Genomic DNA, 26,968 nt, shown 5'->3' with positions numbered 1-26,968 from the left:
AGGTAAATGGTAAACAGCATGAATGAAATGAAAAAAGATCAATACCTTGTGTATCTGCGACTGTGAACAAAAGAAAAATGTTATAAAAGATCTGATTATAGATGGTCTGATTTTATAGAATTCAGTTGATAGATACCTTAATGGAATCAAAAGTGTAAGTTTAAACATGAATAGAATGATAGTATATCCCAGAAATAATTATTTGGCATCTAAGAATGTTGCGGGTAGTTTATAAACTTTGAAACTGATTTGTTAATGATAATTGTATGTTATACTCCACTAAATGGTGACAAGGAAAGGTTTTTGAGAAAAAAATGCACAATATTCTGAATGAATGTAATCCTGGGAACAAAGTGATTAAATTAGATGACATGAATGAATATGTGTGACTGAAACAAGACATTTAAGTAAATGTTGGGACACTTAGTGAGTTTTTATTTAGAAAAGATACATTTGAATACATGATTTAAGCATCATTTTATTCATTTGTACACATGCAAGGGAAAGAATCTAAATTTAAATATAAATATATGATTGGTTTGTTTCTAACAAAATATGCAGAGAATTAGTGAGAGATAAAAGGTACACATAAAAACTAACATAGGAAAAACTAATTTCTTTTAATGCCAAGAGACGATCCTGAAGGGAAAAAAATGGACGTTTTCTGGAAGAAAAAGAAAAAAATGAAACTTGTGAAAGTAAAAATAGAACAATTACTGAAGAAAAAGTATGAAAGACAAAGAGAAAGAGTTCTCTATCAAAATAAATGAGAAGATACATTAACAAGAAAAAAGATTTGGCAGAATATATAAATGTATAAATTTAAATATATAAGTGTAAATGTAAGAATTCTAGCAGACCACAAGGTGTCACAAATCTCCTGCTAGTAAAAGCTAACAGGCTTTTAGGCTTAGCTCAGGATCTTTCAGTTTGGTTCAAATTGACAAGAATTTCAAGGCCCTTAAATTGTGCAGAGATATAGAAACGATAGCACAAAAACAAAAATTAAACCTGGTACAGTTCCAATTAGATAATTATCTTGGTTTTTTGCCAAAAACAGTCTTTAATCAGATTTTCCTTCTGATTTCAATTTTCCTAGATGTGCTCTTTTGTTTTCCTGGAAGTTTCAAACTTTAATTTGGGGCTAAAAGAGAATGAACTCAGCTTTCTCCTTCCTGTCACACAGCTTCTTGATCTTCTCCCATCCTCTGGAGATCTGCTTTTAAAAAATTCTCCCTTTTAAAGAGGGAGGGATATGAATTTTCGCTTTCTGTGTGATAAAGACCATGCCTCATTCTTAGTCTATTGGAATTAGTTGCTGATAGTCAGTGTGGACAAGACTTTCCAACCTGTCCGTTCATTAATATGATAAAATGAATATGCCTGAATTATCTGAACACAGATTTCAGTATAGAGTTTTTCAGGCACTCTATTATCAAATCTAATCCAATAAACCTATTCTTTATCTTTTATCACATATACATAAACAAAAGATAAACCATCATTGAAGTTTAAACATTCAAACTCAGCATTTTCTGGCAGCAATTATAACAGCATTATCTGGAAACTTTCATAGGCATTTTGGTAGATTGATCTGCTGCTACAAAGTGTTTAACCTATATTTAGGGCCAATCTATATATTAAATGAAGTAGAGGGAAATATTACCTCAGTGCCAAATGTGAGACAATGGAAAACTCAGCAAGATTGCAAAACTGTCACAATAGCTTCATTTAATCGTGGACAGAGACCTGAGTATGGGATGTTACTGAATTCCAATACCTCTGAGAACTAGATGTTAAATTCATTAATATAAATCCTCATATATATAAAATGGAAAGAAAGTATATTATCAATGGCTTCTTAATAGTACTAAAAGTTTCATTCTGTAGTCCAAGTCCAACTTCTCAATGAAGATAACCTGGACCAAGCATTCATCCCCTAAAGTAGTTTTTAGTACTATTTCAAGCAACTAATTCTCATATGAACCTTATAGAAACATACCTTCATTAATAAAATCCACATGGCATAGTTCTTATAAATTTCAACCGAATTGTTTATAAAATCAGTGTTTCTTTGTAGATGAAAAGTTGAGCACTATATAGCAAAAGTTTTAGCATCTTGCATTGAAACAATTTAATGGCCGCAGTATCAGAATTACCATTAAAAACTAATGTATTTCAGAATAGATTGGAGGTCAAGTATTTTAATTACCCATACCCTCCTCTCCTTAATGTGCATTCAAAGAGCTATTAAAAGACAATTCTTCAAAAGAGCATTTGGACAAAATTTAACTGATTGTCATCCTGTTCCAAACATAGCTCTTAGATTGTTGCAAGGATTGGTGATTGTTTTCCTTTTCTCCTGGCTTTAATTGTATACCTTGGTTTATTGTAAGATGCTTAGATCCTTTGGGAATTGAGTGGAATAGAAATTTAAGTAAGTAAATAAAGCATTATAAATATTTAATAAATCTTAAATCACAGTCAACCAGGGTAAATGGTGATCTATACATGTGGCTGCCAGTTTCTTCCATAAACTCTCTTTAGGAATGGAATAAACAATTGCCTAGAGAATTCTTGTTTGGCAGCTGGACTATTTTCCTGCCAGAAGATTTAAAATGATGCATTGCTTAAAAGTTGATTGATCAGGTTTAAAGCTGTCTTGCTCCTGAGCCAACAACTTTACTTGGATCATTTAGTCAATACATTTACTATAACGGGATTTGACAGAGAGGATTTATTGTTAATATTTAATAAGCTAATTGGTTGTAAATTAACCAGCTTGTTCTTCCCTCTTTTTTGTAAACATTAAAATAGTTATAGATTGACTTAATTCATTGAGAATTCATTGCAAGAATTTTTGTCAACTTTTAAATTACATCATCTAAATACCTAATGCAGTGTTCTATATAATTAAAAAGAAAAAAAATTATCAAGAAGGTTTTAAGGTCTAAGACAACTAGTTGTTCCACTTGATATGCTTTTAAAAGAACCTTTTTTAAATAAGTTTTTTATTTTATTCACTGTTAAAATATAAACGCAAAGAAAAAATGCAAGAACAAAGTAAAACTAAATAAGACATTAAAAAAAAAATCTAGGAAAAAGTGCAGGGGGGGGGATACATAGATTGTCCCTCCTAGTTGAATACTGATAAATATATTTCACATATAATAGTTTCCTCCCTTGCAACCCAACCAATTTGACCTGATATCTGTCTAATATATATAAACTTCAAAGCCCTCTATTAAAAATTTATATTGTATGTCAGTCACAGAAAGTCAACAATGGCTTGTAATCTACCATAAACCACCACCATTTTTATCTCAGACCATGTAGGATCAAACATTCTCATTTGATTCTTAAGAATAAAGCTTTTCCTTAATTTTTTAACTTTAACCGAGATCTTTCCCAACAATTGGATCTTATTTCTGAAAATCATAAGTGTCTGTTGTAGATATCCCCACAGCATTTGTTTTTCAAAAAACCCTTTTTCAGTTGGATATAATAAGTCCATTCCATCCCAAAATCTTTGTCTTCTTAAGAAAGTCCAGTTTATCACTCAACAGTTCTGTCAACTCTAAGTCTTTAAAATCCATGCCACTTTCAGCCTTCTCCAACAAACCTACAGTTTTCAAACCAAATTTCTTGTCCTTCAAATCCATCAGCAATACATTAAATTCCAAACCGTCCAATTGTGAATCTGGTTTAGATGCTGTTACTTGTCTCTGAGTATCATCTGGGTTGATTTAGAACCACTGTTATTTTATCAAACTTTTAATCTAAATTTTCAATTTGAACTTGTAAGTTGAAAAGCATTTTTTTCTCAACGGCTTCCCAAAGGGCTTTGTCTTTAAGATATGAAAGAGAATACCTTGGATCTACAGGATGAAGAGCTAAAACAAACTTCATCTGATGCAGAAATATTAGAATATAAAGAAATTGGTAAAATTCTAGAAAAAATTTAAAAATGTGGATTTTAAGATGGAGATGACAGTTAAAGTAGAAATAATCCAAGAGTGTGAACTGGATAATGAGTATTTACAGTCATGCAATCTGTCATTTACAAACAAGTTTGCTAAAGCCTCGAAGAACTCTTTCAGATGCATGAAGAATAAGTGAAGAGAAATAAATCCTATGAAACATATGAAAAAATTAAAAATCAAGATTGTTAGAAACAAAAGGAAGGATTACAAAGCTAGTTGTAGGAATCCTGTATGTACTTTTTGTTAGCAGTAAGATTAAAATATTAATGATTTATTGATTTTCACATAGAATAGAATAGAATAGAATAGAATAGAATAGAATAGAATAGAATAGAATAGAATAGAATAGAATAGAATAGAATAGAATAGAATTTTTATTGGCCAAGTGTGATTGGACACACAAAGAATTTGTCTTGGTGCATATGCTCTCAGTATACATAAAAGAAAAGATACCTTCATCAAGGTACAACACTTACAACAATTAATGATAGTCATAGGGTACAAATTTAACACTTAATGATAAAACATTTAATGATAATCATAGGCTACAATAAGCAATCAGGAAACAATATCAGTATAAATTGTAAGGATACAAGCAACAAAGTTACATCATAAGTGGAAGGAGATGGGTGATGAGAACGATGAGAAGATTAATAGTAGTGCAGATTTAGTAAATAGTTTGACAGTGTTGAGGGAATTATTTGTTTGGCAGAGTGATGGCGTTTGGGAAAAAACTTTTCTTGTGTCTAGTTGTTCTGGTGTGCAGTGCTTTATAGCGTCTTTTTGTGGGTAGGAGTTAAATGTCCAGGATGTGAGGGATCTGTAAATATTTCCACATCCCTCTTTTTGATTCGTGCAGTATACTGGTCCTCAATGAAAGGCCAGGTTGGTAGCAATTGTTTTTTCTGCGGTTCTAATATCCTCTGAAGTCTGTGTCTGTCTTGTTGAGTTGCAGAATCAAACCAGACAGTTATAGAGGTGCAGATGACAGAGTCAATAATTCCTCTGTAGAACTGGATCAGCAGCTCCTTGGGCAGTTTGAACTTTCTGATTTGGTGCAGAAAGAACATTCTTTGTTGTCCTTTTTTGATGATGTTTTGGATGTTAGCTGTCCATTTTAGATCTTGCGATATGATAGAACTTAGAAATTTAAAGGATTGTACTGCTGTGTTGTCTAGTATTGTGAGAAGTGGAAGTATGGAAGGGTTTCTCCTAAAGTCTACCACCATTTCTACGCTTTTGAGCATGTTTGGTTTCAGATTGTTCTGGTAGCACCACGAGGCTAGTTATTCAACCTCCCGTCTGTGTGCGGATTCATCATTGTCACATGAATAAGGATGCATTGTGAAAAGAAGAGATACTTACATGTAACCTTATAGACAGTGAAAAATCACTACGTTTGTACTTGTTAGGATAAAGGCTAAAAATCACTTCTTTAAATTTTTCTTTTCTCTTATTTTTTCCCCTTTTTTCGTTCTTGCGTTTTTTCGTTCTTATACTTTCTATTCTCTCTTTTTCTTTCTGGGTTGAATTTGTATTATTGTATTATCTTCTATCTTCTTTTAAAAAATGATTATTTTTAAAAACCCAACTTCTAGAACATATTACATAGCTTGGATAAATAGAATAAAACCAAACCATTTATGCATCTATTGGTGATTTTCTATTAGCTGTATATTAAGATATAAATGGTAATTTGATTAGAAGTGGAAAGCACTTTGTATACACTGAAAATGCCAGCGTTTGAAAGCGACAGGGCAGTATATTTTTTATTAAAAAAATCTAACAAACTTATACCTTGCTCAGCTTCATCAGGATTTGCATTGTACCTCTGATATTATTTATTTCATGTCCGGGCTTGATTTATGAGGGTACCTAGCTATGTTGAATTACAGTGCTTGAAAGTTAATGATGAAAGTACATACTTTTTTTTCCAAAACATTCCTTAAAAATTACTTTTGTGTTTTGTTTTAGTGAGACACCATCAAGCCTTGCAAAGCTGCTTACTAGAATGTGTTTGAAGTCACACGTCATAGGGAATGGGAACAATATAGAGGTTGAAATCCCACCTACGAGAGCTGATATTATCCATGCATGTGATATCATAGAAGATGCAGCAATAGCTTATGGCTATAATAACATTCAGATGACAATTCCAAAAACGTACACCATAGCTAATCAAGTAAGATTGCACCCTTAAAGTAAATAGTCTGCATTGTCAATTAAAAGGCTAGAAGTATGCCAGAAGAGTTTGTAGAAGGAAACTGTGTCTAAGAATTAAAACATTTTCTGTCATGTCTTGTAGCAAGGGGAGTTTACTATAGCAAGGATACAAAACAGATGCCTAGCTGATCTGAGAAATTCAAAAGATCTGCAATAGATGGGCTTCCAGAAACACAAAGTTTAAACCTGGAGGCCGTATAGTCAATCTCTAATTGGGAACTGCATTTCCTCTGCAAAGACCAGATGTTTGGTGTTATTCCATTCTCTCTTTTTAAAGGGTAAACTAACAGTAATTTCCATAAATATGTGATATTCATTGAGCAGAAAGAACTTTTATTTTATCTTGTAGTTTCCTCTCAATAAACTCACAGAACTTCTGAGGCAAGATTTGGCTGCTGCAGGATTTACTGAAGCCCTCACTTTTGCTCTGGTATGTGTGTAGTAGATTCTGTTTCTTGAAAATAAGATTTCATTAGAGGGTACTGCATCCTATTAAGAGAGAGACTGCAGAAGCACTCCACAATTGTGAAGCCTTGATTTCTTAATATCTCCAATATATATTTCATATATGATGCTACACTAATGCGGTGATTTATTTTGTCTTCTCTAATTAGAACACAAGAAGGAATCATAATAATATTCCTGTTTTGTGAAGAATGCTATTTATAAAGGAGCAAACTAGCTTCAGCATGTTCAAAAAATGAGTTCGTTTTCTTGCACTATTTTCAACATCTGAAAATTCAAACTACAGCGACTGTTCAATTGTCACCTTTATAAAAAAAAGAAGAAGAGGTTTCAAACCATCTACAGTGTCTTTATTTGTAATTCAAATACAAATATATATGTCAGCAGACATCAGTAGATTAAAGCAGGGAGTCTCCTAACTTGGCAATTTAAGACTTGTGAACTTCTGGGAGCTGAAGTTCACAAGTCTTAAGGTTGCCAAGGTTGGTGACCGCTGGATTAAATGATTCACTTGCTGAGTATTCAGAATGATGAAAGCCTCTTTGCAAGAGTTAGCAGCCTCACCTGCTTTGAACAAAGCATATGGCTTTTTTGAAGAAACTTCAAGAAGACTATAGTAATAAACTGCTCAGTTTAATTTAAGTTTCAGCACTGAAACAGCCACAGTTGTCCTGATAGACTTATTGCTTATTGACAGTAACATAGTTCCAGATAATTCATCTGGGGATAAGAAATGGAAGATAAAGTTTTACAACTCCTTTCAGATAGGTATTTTGCAGTATGTGGTGTGCATATAATGTACCTCTCTTCAACTTATTAAAGCCTATCATTTTATATGACTGCTGAGTTGTTTTATAAGCTGATCCTGGCAGTCTCTGTATGCACGCACATGCACATGCACAATCCTAATGGAGGTTTGAGGTTCCAGTTTTTAGTAGCTTTGCTCCTACTTGAATGGTGCTGAAAGAGTTTTGTAATAGCCTAGCGGCACTGGTAATGTGGTCCCCAATCTTTCCAGCAATGTTTCAGATTATTATTTTTTTAAGTCTAAAGTGTTATAAAAACTTTTATTCCATTAACAATGATAAATAAAATCCTGAAGGGCATAATTATAGCAGTAAAATATTACTAAATTAGTATTACTGTAACATGAAAACTAACTCATTGGGGATTGGGCCTTCTTTCTTTCTTTCTTTCTTTCTTTTTGTCTTTTAAATCATCTTCTTGCAGTTAAGTTGTAATTTAACATGATTAAACACATTGACTTCCTATATCCATATACAGTGTTCCCAAGAAGACATCGCTAGTAAATTGGGGGTTGATATTGCTGCAACAAAAGCTGTACATATAGCCAATCCCAAAACAGCTGAATTTCAGGTGAGGGCTACAAGAATTTCAGTATAAATCTGAAAAAAATTTGTTGCAATCCTATCCATAAAATAGCTTGCTGGATTTAGACCTCCAAGAAATCCTACCTGGGTACATCACTGAGTTCTCCACCCCTACTTTTGTGAAGTTCCAAAGTTAGGAAATTGCCATCACTAATGTTTGTGTCAGCAATTGTAGATTCTCAAAATGGGACTATTTTGAAGAAGGTTCCAGTTTTGGAACCAAAATTCCTATGAATCTCAGGAACATTCAGCTTTATCAGTTTGGGTCTTTCCTGAAGCCAGCATAACAAAAACCATCTTGAAAAAAACCCACTCAAATTATATTAGAGTGTAATACCCATACACAATATGCCTGGCCAGCAGGCAAGATTGTGAATGAGACCATACATTCACCTTCATATTCTTCCCAACCTTATTTATTGATTTTCTAAAGTAGAAACTATTAACATGCTAACTTTTGTTCATTACTTTTATAGTTCTCACTTGTCAAGGAAAAAAATCTTTTATAATATTTAATTTTATCCATATTTCAGTTTATTTAATATGTATTGTTATAAAAATTAATATTTTTCTATAGAATGCAGTTAATGTTGAGTTTTGTTGATAGATAAAAAAGAATGAGAATAGCTGCTGCATCAGGGAGAAATCTGGATTAAGCATTTATGGTCAATTATGTAGATATTTACTAGATTATTAGCCTGCTTTTAAGCTAACCAAAATACTGAATAGAATAGAATAGAATAGAATAGAATAGAATAGAATAGAATAGAATAGAATAGAATAGAATAGAATAGAATAGAATTTTTTATTGGCCAAGTGGTGATTAGACACACAAAGAATTTGTCTTGGTGCATATGCTCTCAGTGTACATAAAAGAAAAGCAGCTTACTTAATACTCTTTCTTCCTGCTTCCCCAACCACAACCATGTGAAAACCCATTTTATGCTGACAGCTTTTCTTTTCAGGGAAGTATAATTTATCAAGCACCTTATGTGTCCTTATAGGTAGCACGGACTACACTGTTGCCTGGACTCTTGAAAACTGTTACAGCTAATAAAAAGATGCCTTTACCTCTGAAACTCTTTGAAATTTCTGATATTGTAGTGAAAGATTCCACCAAGGGTAAGAAAATGATCATTAGTGTAAATATCAGGGATGTAAGTCACTTCACCATAACTGAGGCATCCATAGTAGAAGATTATGGTATCCTTACTAGACCTGATTCTTCTCTTTCTATGTTCAGTTTATGCAGTTTCCCAGCAGGAGGAATGCATAATTTTGGCATATTTGCCATGGTTTCAACCTGCACTACTGGTTGTCATCTCTGGAACAACTTCTTGTCTTTAATATTTATTTTCCTAAACCTGTATATATGCTTAGCCTTCCTAAAGGAATGGGGCTTTTTTTTAGCAACTGATATATAGTATATAAACATATATATATATATGTTTATATACTATATAATCTTTTTATGTGATGATGTGACAAAATAAATAAATAAATAAATAAATATATGCAAAGTGAATAGCCCTGGTGGATCTCAAATATCCTTGCCAGTTTTGGATCCAAAAAATATATCTCTAATTTCTGTTAAAATATATTCCTTTAAACTTTTTATCTTTTTTCCCATTTCAAGAAATTTAGACAATTTAGGATTTTTAGCCTGGATTGTGTTATGCTGAATAGCAATAGCACTTAGACTTATATACCACTTCACAGTGCTTTACAGCCCTCTCTAAGCCATTTACAATGTCATGCTTTACTGAATAATCTCAGCTGTCTGGATTCACGCAAACTAAACAATAGTGGGTTTCAATTTCGGTTGCTACTGGTTCGCTCGCAGGCGCGCACATGCACGTGGGATGCTTCTGCGCATGTGCAGTGACATCCAGGCGGGTAGGCAGAGCCTCCTGCCGCCGCTACCGGTTCCCCCGATCTGGGGTGAACCCACCACTGAATCTAAGCTGGGTTAATAAAAGATTAATTTGTGAAAAAATGTTAAAGAGCCAAGTGGTTAGAATGCAGTACTACAAGCTACTTCTGCTGACTTCCGGCTGCCAACAGTTTCAGCAGTTCAAATCTCACCAGGCTCATGGTTGACTAAGTCTTCCATCCTTCCCAGGTGGGTAAAATGAGGATCCAGATTGTTGGGGGCAAGAGCTGACTCTGTAAACCACTTAGAGAGGGCTGTAAAGCACTGTGAAGTGGTATATAAATCTAAGTGCTATTGCTATTGTATTAACTGATTGTTTTTAAATCCTTTGTTACAATACTGTATTATGAAAAAACTTGTTTTTAAATGTATATTCTAAAATCCTATAAAGGCATTGCTTCTGCTTTAGAAAATGATAAAGCTAAGACATTTGTTAACCATTGCAGTTTTATTAATTGGCATACTTAATAGAATCCAAACTATATTGCCAAATGTTTTCACCAATGCTTACTTTTGGCTAAATTGATTTATTGGCTGTTATATTTGGTCAGTACTGTTTAACAGTGTAATCCAATTTGTCAGTTGGATTATAAATATTTTTCATTAATAGATAGTTCTAAACAATTACAATAATATGTGTAATTCAGGTGTGTGTCCATTGCATAGTAACAGTGGAGTAGAATGTTCAGCTTGAATTATAGTACAATATATGAATGTATGATAGCGAACCATTTCCTGATGATGTCACTATTGAAATTGACATTTTGGAGAACAAGCACCAGACAATAGAAACATTGAACAGAAAAAGGTTTTTGCAGGCATTTATTAGTTGTTTCATGAGTTATCAGTATATAGGTATTGCTGCTAAAGTACTGATAACAATACTATATGAAAGATACATTTTCTAAAATATGTTTTAATTTTTTTTGCTGCTAGGGGGCAGCATATACTAGTATTTCTTGTTACATTTTCTTGGCTTGTTCCAAAGAGCCCCCATTAATTACCTTCCTTGTAAATTGTGGAGAATAGGTTTTTCAGACAGCACTTTGAACTCTCTACTGTAATCTGTAATTTTTCCTAATATCTTGGCATCTTCACTTTAAAACAGAAACAAAAGCAGGAAAATTGTTTAATGGAATGATGCAATACGTTTCTTTCTATTTTGCAAAAAAGAAAAAAAGAAAGCCAACCCTAAGTTTATCTAAGAAGATTTTGCCTGGGTTTGGCAACAATTTTTTATATGGACTGTAGTAAATTAATTTCATATTGCTACTTTTATTTCTAATTTCATTTTTTGACCATATATTCCAATTAAAAGGAATTCAACATATAAATCATATTGGACCATAGTTTATCACAGTGGTATAAAATGTTTATTTGCCCACAACCATATTTGGCTTTTTAGTAGTATATTAGGTTGTCAAAAACTTATGGAAGCACGAACCCCCAAAAAATTATATGATATAGTTGAATATGATTACATTTAATTCTAATAAATACAATTAATACTAGTAAATTCATTATAAATTTTCACTCAAAATAAAATTACAATTTAATGATAAATTTTGGAAGTCTTTGGATGTTTGAGGACTGCAGAAGCCCCAGAACCTCAGGTTGTTTATCTCTGATTTATTGCAATGTGAATAAAGAAGAATAAGTTATAACAAGCTTTTCCCTCCCATCTCTTCTTGCATGGCATGGGAAATTCAGGCCAACAGAAGCCATCTGAACCTAAAACTGCAACATTTCCCCATATATTTAACTCTGGTTTGGTGTATTAGAATAATACATACAACTTTTAAAAATTAGTGTGTCAGCAAGACAACTTTGCTAAAACCTGGCTGTTAAGGGGGGGGATATTAATCATTTGATCCTCTGAATTAATACCAATCAGTTGCAAGTTATGTTGCAATAAGGTTGGTTTCTGAAAATATACGTATGTTGCATATTCTTCTTTACTCACCATTCAACCCCCAAGCAACTCATTGATGGCTAACTGCTGGACATACATGTAAGCATGTATCATGCTGAGAAAAATGATAAGGCATGTTACCAAGCAGCTGGGCATATTTATTGGTAGTTAGCTATCAGGAAGGATAAGCCAAATAATCACCCATCAAAGCCATGAATTTCTACGCATGGTTTTGTTAAACACTGATACCTGATAGAATCAGAACAAATATGGTCTTTAAAGTGCAATTTTTATAGAGTTGTTGATTTTTTGTTTTGTTTCTTTTTCCATCTTTAGATGTAGGTGCAAAAAACCATAGGCATCTTTGTGCTATCTATTATAACAGAAACCCTGGGTTTGAGATAATTCATGGATTGCTGGATAGAATCATGCAGCTCCTGGAAGTCCCTCCAAGTAAAGAGAATGGATATTATATTAAAGCAGCTGAAGGTAAGCCAATATTTGAAAATACATTTGGATGTTCATGTACATCTGTATTAAATAAAATGTCCATCTCTTAATGACTTAAAATTCGAATCTGTTGTTCTGTGGCTTAGGGTTGCTAATTGCTTAAGTTTCACTGTCTTCACAAATACTGTAACTGATTTCTTTATTCTAAATACTAGGTTATTATATAATTGTAATAATGCTATTGTTCACTGTGATACTTTGTTAACAATAAGTTTTTTAAATTATGTTCTGCACACATGGAAGGTAGTATCTAGCTTCAGCAGCAACTATTTGGAAATAATCAAAGCACAACAAGAAGGAAGCTTGTATAAATATTTCCTACACCATTTAGCTCCCTTCATTCTCATAAAATCTTCAACTTGAAAACATGACAGAATATAATATAGTAGTATTCTCTAGAAAGAGGGGGCATTTTAGTAAGGTCTTTTATGCTTTTGCAAGCCAATATGCAGTTTTATTTTTTCAATGAATAACTATGCTAAAAATATAGCTTTCTTGTATTTTATTTTAAAACTGTTGATCCCTGCTTTTGTCATTTAGTGTTAGATATTTATAGAAGGTAGTTCTTTTCTGCTCTGAACATACAGTATGAGGAATTAATGTCAGATGGATCTTAACTTTCAGATAACCATTGTTTTTTTGTTTTTTTTTAAAAAGGACAGCGTTTTGCTTTAATCAAGGATATGCTTTATCTGTGACCATTATTTTCAACAAAAGTTATATAAGTTTGACAAATGGATGATTATGCTTTAAATGTGCATAATAATGTATTTGTGAACAATTCTGTAATTCAGGCAGATTATGTATTACATCAGATTACAGACTTTAGTTTAAGAAGCCATGAAATATTGTCCATCTTGAATGGACAATATCTTCTTAAGATCTATATAATTTACTTCCCGTAATTAGATAGAGAAACAAAATTGCTATTATTGTATACATTCATTCAGACTCCATATAGTTTGATTATGGCTTGCCATTGGTTTCACTGATATCTAAATATTAGTAATGTTAATCTCATGTTCATAAACTGATTTGACTTTAAAGTATAGCAGTTTCTTCAGAACAATAGCAGATGCTTAAAAATATAGGTGAAATGTTGATCTCCTTAAAATTAAATTAAAATTTTATAGCCCTGATAATCAGGCATAATTCAAGGCAGAACATTGCTTGTTCCAAATATCTAGAGCAATGAGGTAAATACATTTCTCCAATAAAGCTTTCCTTATAGAAACACAAGTGCCAATGAGCAGTAATCATATTTTAGTCCTATTGAAATCAGTTAGTCATTACTAAAGCATAACTTTCTAAATTTGGACCTAGTTCTGAGCAGTTAAATATTCACAAATTCTTAACCATGTTACAAATTTTCCTTGTGTTCTGAATATCAGAAGCCTATATACCATCTTTAAATTTGGTGAAATTTTCCTATTCCACCCAGATATGGAATGGATTAAAATATAGAGATATTACAGTAAGCTACTTTTTTTCCCTTGAAAAAGTAATTCCCTTGAATTACTTGCTTGTATAGATTTTCAATCCCATCTCTTTCGAGTGATATGTTCTCTTCTAGCAGATATGGAAATGTGAATTCCGTGTTCTAGAGCCAGAGAACAATTTAAAGGAATACATGATGTAACTCTGTTCCTGAAATTAAGTAAATTTACGCTTCTTATCTGCCGGGATAAGAGATCTTGTCAGATAAATATGCAAGCTTCTGAGCTCCTGAGAAAAAGTACAAAGTTCAGCAGATTGTTTCTGTCTGAATTTTCTTTAGAAGGACTCTAGCTCAAAGGGAAAATATATTTTGTTGCTTCTAGTGAAAGGGATTTTGTTTCATTGGAGCATGAAATCTCAGCAATTTGTTACAAAATTAGATAGGCAATAATCTAAGATGTTATTACATATTGTTGTTAAATTGCTCCAAAGTGAAATTTAGTCATAGGGCCACTTTTTCAATTTTACTATACTTAAGTTTAAAATAGTTTTCTAGTTTGTAAAATAGTTGTAAAGAATTTTAAAAGTATATGTGCCATCGCCCAAAGTCTCTACTGCAATAGTTGTGTGTCCAGTAATCTGTATCACCCTATTCATTGATACTTCCATTTATTTTTTTGTGCAAAGACTTATGATTTTAATCTATTGCTTTCATTTACCACTTATTTCCAAGATAATAAAATATTAATTCAACAATATTTATTTTTATGGGAGCAGGAAAGCATTTAACTACTGATTTAAAATGTTTTCTGTGAAATACAGATTTTTTTTTCATACTTCAGTGCAGAAAATATCAATGTTGTCTGCCCCACAGTTTTTTATAAAATGTTTATTTTAAAAGACATATTTAAATATACAGATGTTTTGATAACGACTGTGAATAGTTTACAGATAATAAAAATAGAAACTGTTTACAAATTTTCAGCATAGTATGTCTTATGCATATTATTTATATACTTTTCTGCCTTTGGACTTCTATGTGGTATTTTACCAGTGAATTAACTTTTCAATTCATATAAGAATGATCCGAACCTGTTTGAGTTAAAAAATAGAGTTACAAATTATGAATCACATTTCACATTTCCTTGTTTATTAACCAGAATAGAATAGAATAGAATAGAATAGAATAGAATAGAATAGAATAGAATAGAATAGAATAGAATAGAATAGAATAGAATTCTTTATTGGCCAAGTGTGTTCGGACACACAAGGAATTTGTCTTTGGTGCATATGCTCCTAGTGTATTAAATATTCCACCCTGATATGAACTAAATGAGAGCTGATTTCAACAACTCTGATCACAGAAAGTGAAACAAAAAAAAAAGTTTCTCGTCCTGCTTAAAGATATACTGTAAGTTGTATTTGTTATATTATCCTAGGTTTTTTAAAGGAAAATATGATTAAATTGATTTAATAAAAAATGATATTCTTGAATTCCTTTAGATATATCCGGGAAGATATTATATTTTCTGATTAACTTTGCAGTAAGTGCTACAAGTATTGCCCCATGTAAACAGTCATTTTGCAGGGGTAGGGGGGGTTATCTGCAAGTAATGTAAATTAATTGAGATGAAAATACCTGTTTCAAATCTTAAATTTGCTTTCTTTGGGAGAAATGGCTTAAAGTGCTGTTGCTGCTTCTTTGCTCTTTCTGGCCTCTATTAATCTACTCTAGTGTGTATATTATCAATCAATGTAAAACAGCTCTCAAGGCTGCAAGATACACGTTACAGTGATGTAATGAGATTTTCAATGTCATTTGGGACAGCCCACTAGTCAGAGTGACTGATGGATTTCCTCTGAGGTCTTGATAAAGGTAATGAAAAGTAGACCCAGGAGCAGCCATTCTTAGTGCTACCTGAGTGATTTCTCAGTCTAATAAATCATCAGTTTGATCCTTTGATTTAAGATAATGAGGATTCAACCCAGGCTTGGCTTTTTGAATTATTGTATAGCCCTCCCAAGCTGCTTTTGTCAGATCTGTTAGGACTTAAACACATTATGGTGTCAATACTTCTTTAAATAGAACTACTTATGATATATTTCCAGGAAATGGTAGATTTTAAATTGGCAAATCCATGCTTAATTTTAGATTGCAAATCCTGGGATTGTTGACATGACCAGTTGCTGACAATAGTTGCATTCTGCCATTTTCCTTTTGAAATATTTAGAAAGGAAAAATTATTAAGTTATGTCAAATGTGGAACTATTTTTTTTAAAAAAATCATGATGTAGTTATAAAAATGAGGGAAGAAAGAAACCAAAATTTGAAACATTTGTATTTGATTTGTCACACTCTAATCTACAGTAAGTAATGGTTTTTGTGTTACAGATGTGCTGCAGACTGCTTTGGTCAGGCTTTGTACAACCTAAAAGTTCATATTTTTAAAAATTCAATTGCAGAATAATAGCTAATATTTTTTAAAGTTTAAGGAATGAAATGCTGAACTTTCATTCTTATTTCAGACAAAGTAACTTGAGTCACAGGAATAATTGCAAGCTATGATCCAGAATTGAGCTGACATAAGTTAAGACTTTAAATGTAATGTTTGACTACAATTTTCTCTCCTAATATAACCAGAAATCTATTTAGGATATGATACTGATTAGGTCCATGTAATTAGTATTAACTGGTTACTGGAGATGCATGCTTAGTGCATCAAGTCTGTTTACTATAAATATTTCTATGTTGGTCTGATCAGTACCAAAATAATAAACCACCTAGAAATCTTAAATGTGCCAGTATTGAGTCATACCTTGGAAGAAAGTTGGCAGAAATATATTATTAATCCGTGGAAAAGATAGAATAATGATTTGTTTAAAAAATATTAGCATGCTAAGCTTTGTATGAAAAGGTGCAAGTATGAAAAGATTCAAGTATGTTTCTTCCTGGATTTATTTAATACCCAGTGTTTTATTTAATTCTCTCATTAAAGATAATTCAAAATATTTCATAAAAAATAGAACATGCTCAACATTACATTGCACTAGAGTGGTGTTTTTAGATGTTAACTCATGTTAACGTGCCACAATAATACCTCCCATTTGAAGGTAAAAATACAAGTAAGTGTGAAAATTAATAACTTTAAAAAAATTGTCCTCCTTTTGTTACTCTCAAGTGACAAGCAATTACTGGAAATCTGAAACAGTATCTGTGAAACTTCTCTTTTGGCCTTTATGTCACTGGAAATCTTGGTATAGCTAAAGGTAAAGGTTCCCCTCGCACATACGTGCTGGTCGTTGCCGACTCTAGGGGGCGGTGCTCATCTCCGTTTCAAAGCCGAAGAGCCAGCGCTGTCCGAAGACGTCTCCGTGGTTATGGCCGGCATGACTCAACGCCAAAGGCGCACGGAACACTGTTACCTTCCCACCAAAGGTGGTCCCTATTTTTTCTACTTGCATTTTTACGTGCTTTCAAAACTGCTAGGTTGGCAGAAGCTGGGACAAGTAACAGGAGCTCACCCCGTTACACGGCAGCACTAGGGATTTGAACCACTGAACTGCCGACCTTTTGATCGACAAGCTCAACGTCCTAGCCCCTGAGCCACCGCGTTCCCTTATAGCTTTTATACACACACACACACACATATACTATATATATAATACATATATATATATGGTATAGCTACTGTTTTCATAATTATTTCAAACAGACCTTTACAGTAGCATAATGTTGAATCTTTTGGAAAAATTCCACAATTGTTTCAGACTTCTTCCTTATACAGGTTACATTGAGATGTATTTGATTTCTAACATTAAAAACAACAACATTAAGTTATAATTATTATGCCTCCAACCTCAATATTTTTGGCTATTTTAAAACTTTAGTTCATTCTGTTGGTAGTTAGTTCCATTAACTAACTTTCAAAGAATAAGGGTAAAGAAACTATTTCCAGAGCTAATGTTTCTCATTCTATGTGGTCTTTAGCCCAAATAGCCATTTTTTTGGTGAAGAAACATTGATGAATATGTTTTTTAAAGTGATACTAATCATATCACTTCCTAATTGACCAGATTATCATTAAATAGCATGAAAACTGCCAACCATGAGTAAATTGACTATCAGGGGTTTCTGCATTTATAGAACTCAATACAGTAAGAGCTTAGACTACTGCAAGAATTGGCAGACTACAGTGCTAAAATATCTCCCTTCCTCTCTCTCTTCCTTTTTTTTTCCATGTTGAGAAATGAGCTTTTTTATAACAAGAAAAAATCTGACCTTCAAAAACTTTGGAAAGTTATTTATAGAATTAGATATACTTTCTAATCTTTACCTCCTCCATATGTAGATTGCATAAAGTTTTGATTTGCAGAGTGAAATGGATCATTCATCATATATAATCTCATAAACAAATAAAAGAATGTGAACATATCCTATGTTTTTAAAAAGCAACTCTGAATTGGTTCCAATTCCACTTTATAGAAATTAACACATTATATTATGGTATATAGATAACATAGAGTTGTCATTGTATAGGTATTTTATCGTAAAACATCCTTTACCAAGTCTTCTGCCATCCATAACCCACGTTGAATAGTTCACAACTTATGGATGTGTAGTGTTACAGATTTAAGGCATAAGAGATGCTGCTTCAGAAGGTTTGTAGGTATGCGTGTTCTACTTCTTGGCACTTTCATTACAATTTTGCATTTTCCTAGGCCTATGAGGTTGCACTGTGATCCCTGAGGAGGAGAATATTTGAGGTAAAGAGATGCTAACTGGGTACAGTAGAAAACTTTGGGTTTAGGTGGGGTTGTTGATGGTGCTTTCTTATCTCAAAGATATATTTTTCTGGGATTGGGTGCCTATTACATGAGCACCTTTGCAAGCACACCCTCTCTCAAACCACTTTTTTGTTGCTTTAAGTCCAAACAATTGCATGCTCCATCTAAGATAAGTAACTGATTCCCCACCCCTACCCCTACCCCATTCCCCTACCCCATTTCACTCACTAGAGTGAAAGGATTAGCTGGTGACATCACTGTTGCCTGGTGCTCCTTTCATGTTCCCGTCAAGGACCTGGAATGAATGACAGGAGCTCACTCCGCTACTCAGCAGCACTCGGGTCTCAAGTCTTACACACTGTAAGCCGCCCTGAGTCTTCGGAGAAGGGCGGGATATAAATGTAAACCAAAAAAAAAAAAGTCGTGGGCTTGCTAACCGCCAACCCAGTGTCCTAACCATGTGAGCCACCACACTCCTTGTAACTGATTTCATAGTAGTTAAAAACTTTGACCTAAAAATATTTATATTGTCATTTTAAAATTTAGAGTTCTGTCTATATATTCTTTTGCAAAAAGCAAGATCCAGTATAGAAGTTGTGGCACAGCATTATATACAATTAGCCATGCTAGCAAAAACTGCTGGGACTCAAGGAGCAGCAGCAGATGGAAGCTAAGTTAGTTCTTGCCCTGATTGTATGACCTAGAATGAAAAAGGGCACCACTGGCAGATGATAGGGTGCCATATTGGAAGATCACAGGAGATGAGAAATATGAAATAGAAATAAACGAAAATAAATAGTCTGGAAAATCAGACTCTGAGTTTAGTTTCTGGTCTGTTTCTGTTATGTTTTACAGTGTTTGTAACTGTTGTTTGATCTGCTTTACATTTTGCATGAAATTACCACTGGAAAATCATATCCTGCTGTAGAAAGGTATTAGCCAGCTGATGTAAACACTAATGTGTATTAAGCTTTATTTTATTAATAACATACATCATTACAAAAGTTATGAAAGCAAAATGTTTCCTCTTAATGGGAATTCAGACCCCCATTCTGAAGTGGACTAGCTAGATAATTATACCTTTTCATCTGCATGCCTATCCAGAATCCACACCTGTTCCCACTGATTTCAAATATACAGTAAAAGAAAGTTTTTGATCTTCAAAAAAGGGATGAGAGGCACTTGTTGAATTAGGGGATTAGTTTACATGTATTAAGAACTTTAGTGGCTGTTAACTGTTTCTCTTCCAGTACAATTTCCTTAAACAGTCAGTTTATTTGTTTGTGTTTGTTGTGTAAACAGTAAACTTCTTTTTCTTCTTATCCTTTAATGTGGAATGTGTGTTACAGATGTTAGGGAATAGTAGAGAATAGATTATATTATTTGAAATGCAAAATCCCATTTCTTCATGGAAAACAATCTGCAGCAGAGAATAGCTTAACGTTGCAAAGTGGAGAAATAACAACTGTATTTTGTTATATTTTACAATTTTGTTTAATTGCAAAATTTAGTAAACTCTGGGCTTTCATTATAAATATATAATTAATGAAGATTCAAGAAAAGATACCTTTTCTGTGGTTGTCTTGTTCTCTGGAGTGACCCCTTCCTGTCCAATATATGACAGGCCCCAACTTTTAGGAAATCTGCTAAGACCTGGCTCTTCCTCCAGGCATTAGGACCCAATTACATGAGAGTACCCTTTAGCTTGCTCTCCTATATTGCGTGGTCATATTTTATATTTTTATATTTTATATGTTTAATGTATATGATTGGATTGGGGGTTTTTTTCTGTTTTGTTTTAGTTTATTGTTCATTTTTTATGCTGTATGTAACCCAGAAAGGTCAGCCTGATAAATTTAAGCAAAAAATAACATAGTATATCTGGCATTTTGTCTTTTCATATATTTTCAAACGTGAAGTTGTCTTTTCATATATTTTCAAACGTTCTTTGCTTCCGTGCTCCAGTTTCTACATATTGATAACTTAGCAGTCAGATTACATTAACCTTCCATAAGCTCAGAAAAATAATTCTTTATACTGCCTAGAAAAGATATTTTTTCAGGCCTGATAAAATCAGGCCTGATGTGATTTATGAATGCATCACATTCTGATCAAAGAGTATTGTACTATTTTTTTCCACTTCATGTTAAGATAATAAACATTAACTCTTGGAATATTTGGACTGAGTCTTTAATAATCATGCTGGATAGCATAGTTCCTTCCTCTTAATTATTGAAGCCCAACATCTAATTTTTGTTTACTTATTGTTTTCACGCTATGAGTTGAATCAGTATAGTCTTTAAAGCTGATGCTAACTCTGATCCTATATCATTTCCTTAATCTTTTCACTCCAAATATGGAAAGGAGATTGATAGAGAAAAGAAGCTATGTATAGACTATTTGACAATAAAGCACACTGAGAATTCAACAAGCTCTTTGAAGGTCAATTAACCAGAAAATAGGCTAAAGACCAGGTTATCCACTGGATTAGTGACCAAAGAGGATGCCCTGAATAATCAAAGCAGTCTTAGCGTTAGAACACAAAGACAATTATCTGTTCTTAGGGACATAAGTTTAATAACAGAATTCTTTGAACCTCAAAGCATTTCAGAAATCTTTTTCTTACTATGGATCATTGATTTTAGTTTATTTGGGTGTTCTAGGGTTTAACAAGTTTTAGAGCTGCCATTTTCAGAAGGCAAGTATGTTTATCTAAAGACTTTGGAGTTTATGCTTTATCTTTCTTAATTATCTTTTACAGCATTCATATACTTTCAAATTCAGTCTCCTTTTGGATTCCTTGAGGCATTTGAGTTTAAAAGCATGTAATAAGATCTTAATTTTATGGGCTTTAAAGTAGAGGTTTAACATGTGTGTTTTTATATGATTCCATCTTTTTCTGCATCATATAATACAATTTGATCTATTAGATATGCTTGCCAATACATCTTACTCTGTAATTTGGTGATTCCCAGCCTTAGGCCCCCAGATTTGACTATTAAGACTGAACCCCTGTGAACCCCCAAAAAAATACAGTAGTTAGCAGGAAAAGACTTGATATAGTTTGCAAAAATTTTTACCATTGAAAATAACATTTTATGTGTACTAATTCACAGGAAGTCTTTTTGCATTTTTTTTTTTACTATGGAAGATAACAATTTATGTGCACTAGTTCATGGGGAACTTTCTTATAACAGGAACTGACATATTTGCTGACCCTAACTACAAAATTGGACTTGAATCTAATATGCATTCACATAGGATTAAATTCCAATTAATACATGGAAAACATGTATGGCCAGATGTCTTCTAAGACCTAGTAAAGAGGCAAATGCCATTGGGCTGAAGATTTTCTTTCAGCTAAGCTATTTTTATGTTTGCATTTGAAAATGAAATCTTTCAAGATTAATAAAATCTAGTTTCATTAAGGAACATTCTTTAAAGCAGTGGGAATTTTACTTCATATAATTTTAACAGAAATTGTATGCACATTATTGGTCCTTAAAACAACTCAAGCGTATTGCTATCATACTACAGAAATGGCAACTATAATATGCCAATGCATTCTGGGTGTTATGCATTTTTTACTTCTTGTAAATCTCTCAAAAAATGATAAATTAATAAATAAGAAAATTATTACCTGTGAGAAATAACACTCTGCGTACCCATTTTGATTAATTCCTATTTGCATATTAATTTTTAGGTCAGTCTGTTAGCATACATCTTATGTTGTGAACAGAGGAGTACTTTTGCTGAGAAATTAGCCTTCCATGGTAGTTTAGTTCATACAAAACTAATTGTTTTGTAATTTGTAAATTTTAATTGTTCTTTGTAAAGTGGTAGAGACCTAAGAGGATATTGCAGTTTAATTTTTAAATAATTGTAGCTAGGGTATGAAAAGAGATTCCTCTGGCCTGCATTGCCCAGTATAAGTACTTCGAAAGTAATATTTTTCCAACTCTGTCCATTGGCATGTATGCAAGCGCACAAGTGATTTAGTAGTGACTATTATGATATTATATATTGACATTATTTCTTTCAGTTCTGTATTGTTTTTTCTTGTGGCAGAATCCATAAATCTAAATAAAGCGGTGTTGCTGTAATTCAGCTTCTCACATCATCCTGTTTTCACAGGTACACATTTTCTAGACAACTGAAGACACTGAGATTAGATTGAGATAATTTATGGAAATGTTTTCTAATACAGTAGCTGATTCTTTTTTTTAATGCTGCTTACAGCACTTGCATTAATTAGCTATATTTAATATTAATGAATTTAGAACTACTTCTTCTAGTGAACTTTTGAGAATTATTTTATAATTCTCCCCCCTTTGCCTTGTGCATAGCTTTACAAAGTAATACAACTGAAAAATCTAAGATGTAGCAATATGAGCCTAGTAATAAGTTTCTTTAGAAATCCAATGTGAGATAGAGAGATACAGACAGACAGATAATTTTTGAAATAGAATCCTGTGGACATTTTCTCATAATAGTATTTACTTTATTACTTTAAAATTTTATATCAGCATTAAATTATGAAATTTTATTGAGATTACTGTGGGGAAAAATGCAAGCAGGGTTATAATACAGGTACTTCAGTTGTAATTATCTGAATCTGTAGCCTAATTTTACCTAGTAATTCAAAGTTTTAACTTTTTAATTAACCACTTGGACACCTTATGTTGAAAATGTAGATTTGAATTTTAATCTTTTGGCAAAACTTTTCCCAATTTTTTAAAAATGTAAAATATACATATTTCTGAAAAAAGGCTTGACTTTTCAGATGCTTTTTTTATTCTCGATTGTGTTAACACTCTAAAATGGGAAGCCATTTTTGTTGATTTGCAACCATTCCAATTGAATCTTAGGTGCTCTTCTTGAGAGGTTTATCTCTGATTTCTGTTTGTTCCTAGAAATACTAACTCCATTGTCCCTTTATTTGCTTTCAGACTCTGCTTTCTTCCCTGGTCGTTGTGCTGAGATCTTTGCCAAAGGACAGAGCATTGGGAACTTGGGAGTTCTTCATCCTGATGTTGTCACCAAATTTGAGCTCACCATGCCCTGTTCTGCTCTAGAAATCACAATTGAGCCTTTCCAGTAAGAAGAACGTCGTTCTTTGGTTCAACTTCATTCTCTATTTTATTTTGTCTTGTTACTGCCTAGCAGTTCTCTGAACGTCAAAGTATTAGACCAATGTTACATTAGGCTTTATTAGGATTTAATATCTTATTACTGTAATAAGAAAAGTTTTGTTAATCAGTTAAAAATTCTTTTTAATAGTTAAGGACATCAATCTTTTTAAAAAACAAGGCAAAATATCATAAATATGTATTGGCTAAATATTTCTTTGTTTCCTCAGGTAGTTTAGTGATTGAAATGTAGACTGTTAACTTATTGCAACTACACAAATAGAGTGATAATTTATAAAAACAAATGTGAACTAAATTGAGAGGTTAAATTTTTCCTGATTATAAACATACATGTTTCTTGTAAACTGAAACAAGCTTGTTTTTCCCTCCATGGTAACTACACCATAAATTTTTATTCTATTAAAAAGGGGATCAAAATAAATTTGCCTACTCACTTACCCTTAGTTGTAGTAGATACAATTGCAAGCAGCTGTATGTTAAGAGTAAATACCCATTGACACTGCTTTTTCCTATACTAGAAATAGAATAGGGAAGCTTTGTCATTTGTATGTAGTTGCAAATCCCTAAAGATATTTTTGTCTTCTAGACATGATGGTGTTTTCTTGCAGATTTTCATATTGAGTAAATAAGTCTTTTGATGAAAAAAATCCCAACTAATGATCTTAGGTGAACCCCCTTTTTGGATTAGTTGTGGTGATATGATGAGATTACAGGGAATTGAAGCAAAATTTTGGACACTAGTGATTTATGCTGAAAATCTCACTTAAGTAAATTCCCAATAAATACCTTTAACCAGGGGTGCTATTCAGCAGGTTCTGACAGGTTCTGGAGAACCAGTAATGGAAATTTTGAGTAGTTCGGAGAACCGGCAAATGCCACCTCTAGAGTGGGATGGGAATGGAGATTTTGCAATAGCCTTCCCCCAGGAGTGGGGAGGGAATGGGGATTTTGCAATATCCTTCCCCTGCCACGCCCACAAAGCCACACCACGCCCACAAAGCCACACCCACAGAACCGGTGGTAAAAAAATTTGAATTCCTCCACTGCCTTTAACACATAGACCGCTTGGATGGAGTGATCAAGTTAATGGAGGCAAGGCTATAGAATTTGTATGCCTGCTTTAAATTTTAATCACGAGCCCATTACCTAGTGTCCATATCTAGTTCTGTATGTTTACAGACAGTCTTATTTAACATTTTAATTCAGAGTCTACATGAACTAAAAATGTAAGCAGAAAATATTGTATTTGTTTGCACTTCCTTGTTAAGAGCATTTGACATTTATACTTTGAAATAACCTCTTGCTATATAGTACACTAAAGATACAGATATATGACATATGTTTTAATTTAAAAAAATATAGAAACACAATTTGAATGTAGCAATTGATGGTTCAAAAAATCAAAAAAATTGATTTTTTCAGATTATGTATTTAGCATTGTACGGTAAAATGATACAAAAATAGAAATTGTATACTTTATAAATATGAACATATACATGCAATCTTGTTGAACAGCAAAAGCGAGGTGCTCTTCATAAAAACAGTTATGTAAACAAATCCAAAGCTGTTGGGAAGACAACATACATTTTGAAATCTATTTTAAATAGAATTGCCCTACTTAATTCAATAATGCATTGGTCATTACAATAAAACCATCATTTAGCATATCCTTCAGATGTCTGTAAAATTCCATGTTATATAGTTTACCTCATGTAATTTTATCACATTAGTGATGTAAGTGAATAGACGTGAAGTCCAAACAAAAACATTTTATATCTAAAATCTTTTAAATTAAAATCTATGATCTGAAGGTTTTACTGTCTTCTGCTCCCACTATAATGTGAATACAAAGAATACTTGACCAGTACTACTAATGAACTATTCCAGTCTCTTTTGTATAATCACTCACTTCATCCATCCATTTGTAACATTCAGAATGTGAATGAGCATGAAAAAGACTTAGAAGCAACTCAGCATCTTTCTCTTGTATTAGCATTAGAATGCAAAATCTGCTTCCTTTATGCTGTCAGTACTACATTCCTGAGAAACATCTACAGTATTTTGATATAAGAATATTATGTCGTCATACGATCAATATCTTTCAGACCCCTCTTATTCAAAATACAAATTAAAGAAAAGTTAAAATTCCGACCTGTATTCTTATGGTATGTAAGATAAAAGGTTAGGTTGGGGACTGGGAGGGTCATTTAAACCCTAGAGGAATACTGCAGCATCTCCATTCCGAGGAAGATCATAGAATGCATTTATTCCCAGTGACATATGTTTACAAACTGTTGAAGACTGATATTGTACTATATTTGGTTTCCCTCAATGCAAACTTACAAAGCTGTTAATTCTCAGCAATAATACATCAATATACATATAATTAAATGTCATTCCTGATTATTTTTCTTTTTTGGTCTGTGACCATCTCTCTCACGCTGAATACTAGAATAACTAAATCCTATCTTTAGTCTCCAGTATTAGCAGTCCTAAAGAGTTTATGCAAAAGGCACATATTCCATTCTCACATCACCCCATCACCCTAGCCCCCCAACTACTGCAAATCTTTTAATCTGCAGTCCATAATCTGGACAATTAAAAAAACCAAATGCATAGCATTTAATTTAAACCAAAAAATGTATATAGAAGTGGCACAAACATTGTAGCACTTAGACCAATAGAAGAATAGGTTATAAATTTATAGGGCACTTCAATTTTTATTTGCCGCATAGCTACAACATCACTGTTAGAAACCTTGTGCCAAGAACATAATGATTTACGAACAATAGTTTTGGCAATCTGCCGTGTCATCATTAAAACACCAATCCCGACTATAAATTTTGCAAGCACTAACAAGATAATTTCACTAGTGATAGAAGAAACACTGTAAATGACATCTTTAGATGCAGCGTTTGAACCATAGTGATTATTTGCCCAAAACCCGATAATTGCTCCTGCAGAAGCTCCTAGAATAGTGGTAGTATCTGCTCTAGTTGGACTGTAGTAATCTAGTTTGGGATAATTGTAGCACAAGAAGAGGGGCACAATGATACAGAATGCTGGACAGAAAGGGCTGGTGAGCATCAGGTGGTCCACGATATCCCAGGTAGGACAGGCAATAGCAGTCAAAAATAAGGAAATTAGACTGCCGACAATGACGTCCTGGAAAAACACAT

At 32.9% G+C, this 26,968-nt stretch overlaps 2 protein-coding genes across 5 annotated transcripts in view; one reads left to right on the top strand and one right to left on the bottom strand.

Annotated features, from left to right (window-relative positions):
• FARSB (phenylalanyl-tRNA synthetase subunit beta) overlaps window positions 1-25,456 on the top strand; it is a 36,876-nt gene extending 11,420 nt beyond the window's left edge. For 3 of the 4 annotated variants that reach the window (XM_058187751.1, XM_058187749.1, XM_058187752.1), the window contains exons 12-17: window positions 5,958-6,165; window positions 6,556-6,636; window positions 7,956-8,048; window positions 9,067-9,184; window positions 12,244-12,396; window positions 23,589-25,456. In XM_058187751.1, the coding sequence (XP_058043734.1) occupies window positions 5,958-6,165; window positions 6,556-6,636; window positions 7,956-8,048; window positions 9,067-9,184; window positions 12,244-12,396; window positions 23,589-23,740 (805 nt within the window). In that variant the 3' untranslated portion in view covers window positions 23,741-25,456. Of the gene's footprint in view, window positions 1-5,957; window positions 6,166-6,555; window positions 6,637-7,955; window positions 8,049-9,066; window positions 9,185-12,243; window positions 12,397-22,707; window positions 22,774-23,588 lie in introns of all 4 variants that reach the window. The other variant, XM_058187753.1, reaches the window with a different exon arrangement.
• Window positions 25,457-26,087: 631 nt separating this feature from the next.
• The window catches only part of SGPP2 (sphingosine-1-phosphate phosphatase 2), a 91,115-nt gene continuing 90,234 nt past the window's right edge, over window positions 26,088-26,968 (bottom strand). The window contains exon 5 of the mRNA XM_058187754.1: window positions 26,088-26,954. Within this exon, the coding sequence (XP_058043737.1) occupies window positions 26,412-26,954 (543 nt within the window). The 3' untranslated portion in view covers window positions 26,088-26,411. The remainder of the gene's footprint in view (window positions 26,955-26,968) is intronic.

Source organism: Ahaetulla prasina, chromosome 6 (genome assembly GCF_028640845.1).
Source record: "Ahaetulla prasina isolate Xishuangbanna chromosome 6, ASM2864084v1, whole genome shotgun sequence".
Classification (NCBI taxonomy): domain Eukaryota; kingdom Metazoa; phylum Chordata; class Lepidosauria; order Squamata; family Colubridae; genus Ahaetulla; species Ahaetulla prasina.
Note: the sequence above shows the minus strand (reverse complement) of the source record. Positions and strands in the feature narration are given on the sequence as shown.